This window comes from Hyaena hyaena, unplaced genomic scaffold (genome assembly GCF_003009895.1).
Source record: "Hyaena hyaena isolate Hyena2069 unplaced genomic scaffold, ASM300989v1 scaffold_1560, whole genome shotgun sequence".
Taxonomy (NCBI): domain Eukaryota; kingdom Metazoa; phylum Chordata; class Mammalia; order Carnivora; family Hyaenidae; genus Hyaena; species Hyaena hyaena.
The window spans coordinates 98,066-100,167 of NW_024082180.1; the positions used below are offsets into that span (position 1 = coordinate 98,066).

The 2,102-nt window shown below is 43.5% G+C and overlaps 1 gene segment (V, D, J or C); it reads right to left on the reverse strand.

Moving 5' to 3' along the window:
* Positions 1–1,347, reverse strand: LOC120225980. The segment is given in 3 exon segments: positions 1–98; positions 815–1,141; positions 1,243–1,347. Coding segments are annotated over 3 exon segments (471 nt in total).
* Positions 1,348–2,102: the final 755 nt, after the last annotated feature.

The following is a 2,102-nucleotide window of genomic DNA, read 5'->3' on the forward strand; positions in this document are numbered from 1 at the left end:
CTACTTGTAGCAAGAGTGCACGTTGAGCTGGATGGTCCTGTGATGCAGTGGGTGCATCTGAAATCCTGTAAAGCTTTGTGTGATGTGCATCAGGATATCTGTAAATAATTTGTATTTAGGTACAGGAACAAGCAAGTGTAAGCATCTGTTTCTTTTGTGCCTGTTAGGTTATTTGCCCTATTGTAGGACAAGAATAAGTAAGCACAGAATCAGGTGTCCAGGGAGTCTCCCTGGGGGGAAACTGCTGTCTGGAAAAGAAGCCCCAGACCCTGACAAGAAACCTGCCTGTAATGTTGAGGAAAGTTCTTGTTTAGAGTAATTGAATAAGGCAGTAACTCATTTGAAGTCCTGAGTAGCAAAGTGCCATGAATGAAGTGTCATGTTGTTTGATTGGGACGAGAGCTGGGTGAGGTAATGACAGACTATGTGGATTTTATGATCCTGGCTGCACAGTGAATGCATCTGGGACTCCTGTAAATCTTCAGCTGATGTGCATCAGGGTATCTGTAATTCATTCATATTTAGGGACAGGAGTAAACAAGTGCACGCAACTGTGTCTTTGTGCATGTTAATGTAGTCTTACGACACCAAAGTTTCTAATTTGGAGAGTTAGTAGGAAAGCACAGAATCACGAGTTCAGAGAGGCTCCCTGGGGGAAAGTGTTGTGTGGAAAGGAAGCCCCAGACCCTGACAGGAAACCTGCCTGTAACCTCCATCTGTCTCTGCTCTTGGAATATAAACCAGAGCTGTGCATCGTGTGCACCCCCTGGTGGTGCTGATCCCCTTCTACAGGGAGGTTTGTGTCTGGGCTCACCCTGATGACTCCTCACTGTGTCTCTCGCACAGAAATACATGGCCGTGTCCTCGGCTCTCAGGTTGTTCATCTGCAGAGAGAGCGTGTTCTTGGCGTTGTCTCTGGAGATGGTGAATCGGCCCTTCACGGAGTCTGCATAGTATGTGTAACTTCCACTACTACTAATACTTGAGACCCACTGCAGCCCCTTCCCTGGAGCCTGGCGGACCCAGCCCATGGCATAGTCACTGAAGGTGAATCCGGAGGCTGCACAGGAGAGTCTCAGGGACCCTCCAGGCTTCACCAGGCCTCCCCCAGACTCCACCAGCTGCACCTCACACTGGACACCTGTAGACACAAGACATACTGGTCAGGACACTGTCACACACGCACGGTTCCTCACTCATATCCACTCACATTCTCAGTGTCTCTTGTTCACCATGAATTACCTTTTAAAACAGCAACAAGGAAAACCCAGCCAAGCACAAACTCCATGATGAGGTTTCTGTGTTCTGTCCTGATCACAGAATGCGAACACCTGGGAATCCTGGGGCTGGGGCTCCTCTCCCAGCTGCAGGGTCAAGGCTGATGTGTTTTAATCAGCTCAGGCAGTGCCCTATTTGCATGTACTTTTACTGTATATGAAGCTCCCGATTTAGATTTGCTTCTCTGAAAGTTAAAAAGAATGTTTGATGGGCACTTTTAGTTCACTTTGTGTAGAAGGTGCTGTGATATATGAAGAATTCTATCTGTGAACACACTTATGTTTGCAGTTGTGTTCGCCGTTGTACATATCTTTCTCCAAGCAGGTCATGTTTAGTATGCTAATATTTTACTTTTTAGAGAAATTTAATCCTAAAGATTTTATTTTGTGCCATTTAATTTTAATATGCGTTTATTTTTGCATGACAGGGAGAGAGGGAGTGAGATACCAGAGAGAGGAAGGGGGACAGAGAATCCCAAACAGGTTCTGCACTGATGCGATTAAACAATTGGGATTAAATTCTTAAACCATGAGATCATGACCTGAGCCACGATCAACAGTATGAACTTAACCAATAGAGCCACCCAGGTGGTCCATTTTGTTCCATTTTAAATTGTTGATTTAAATTGATTTTGTTATTTTTTTCATATACTTTGTTTTTAGTGTGAAGAAATACAACATATTTTTGTATGTTGATTTAGTATTCTGAAATTTTCCTGAGTTTGTTAATTGGTTCTAATACTTTTTTGTGGAGCTTCTAAGGTTTTACTATATATACAATCATGTGATCCTCAAAAAAGTAATTTTCTTCTTTCTTACTGATTT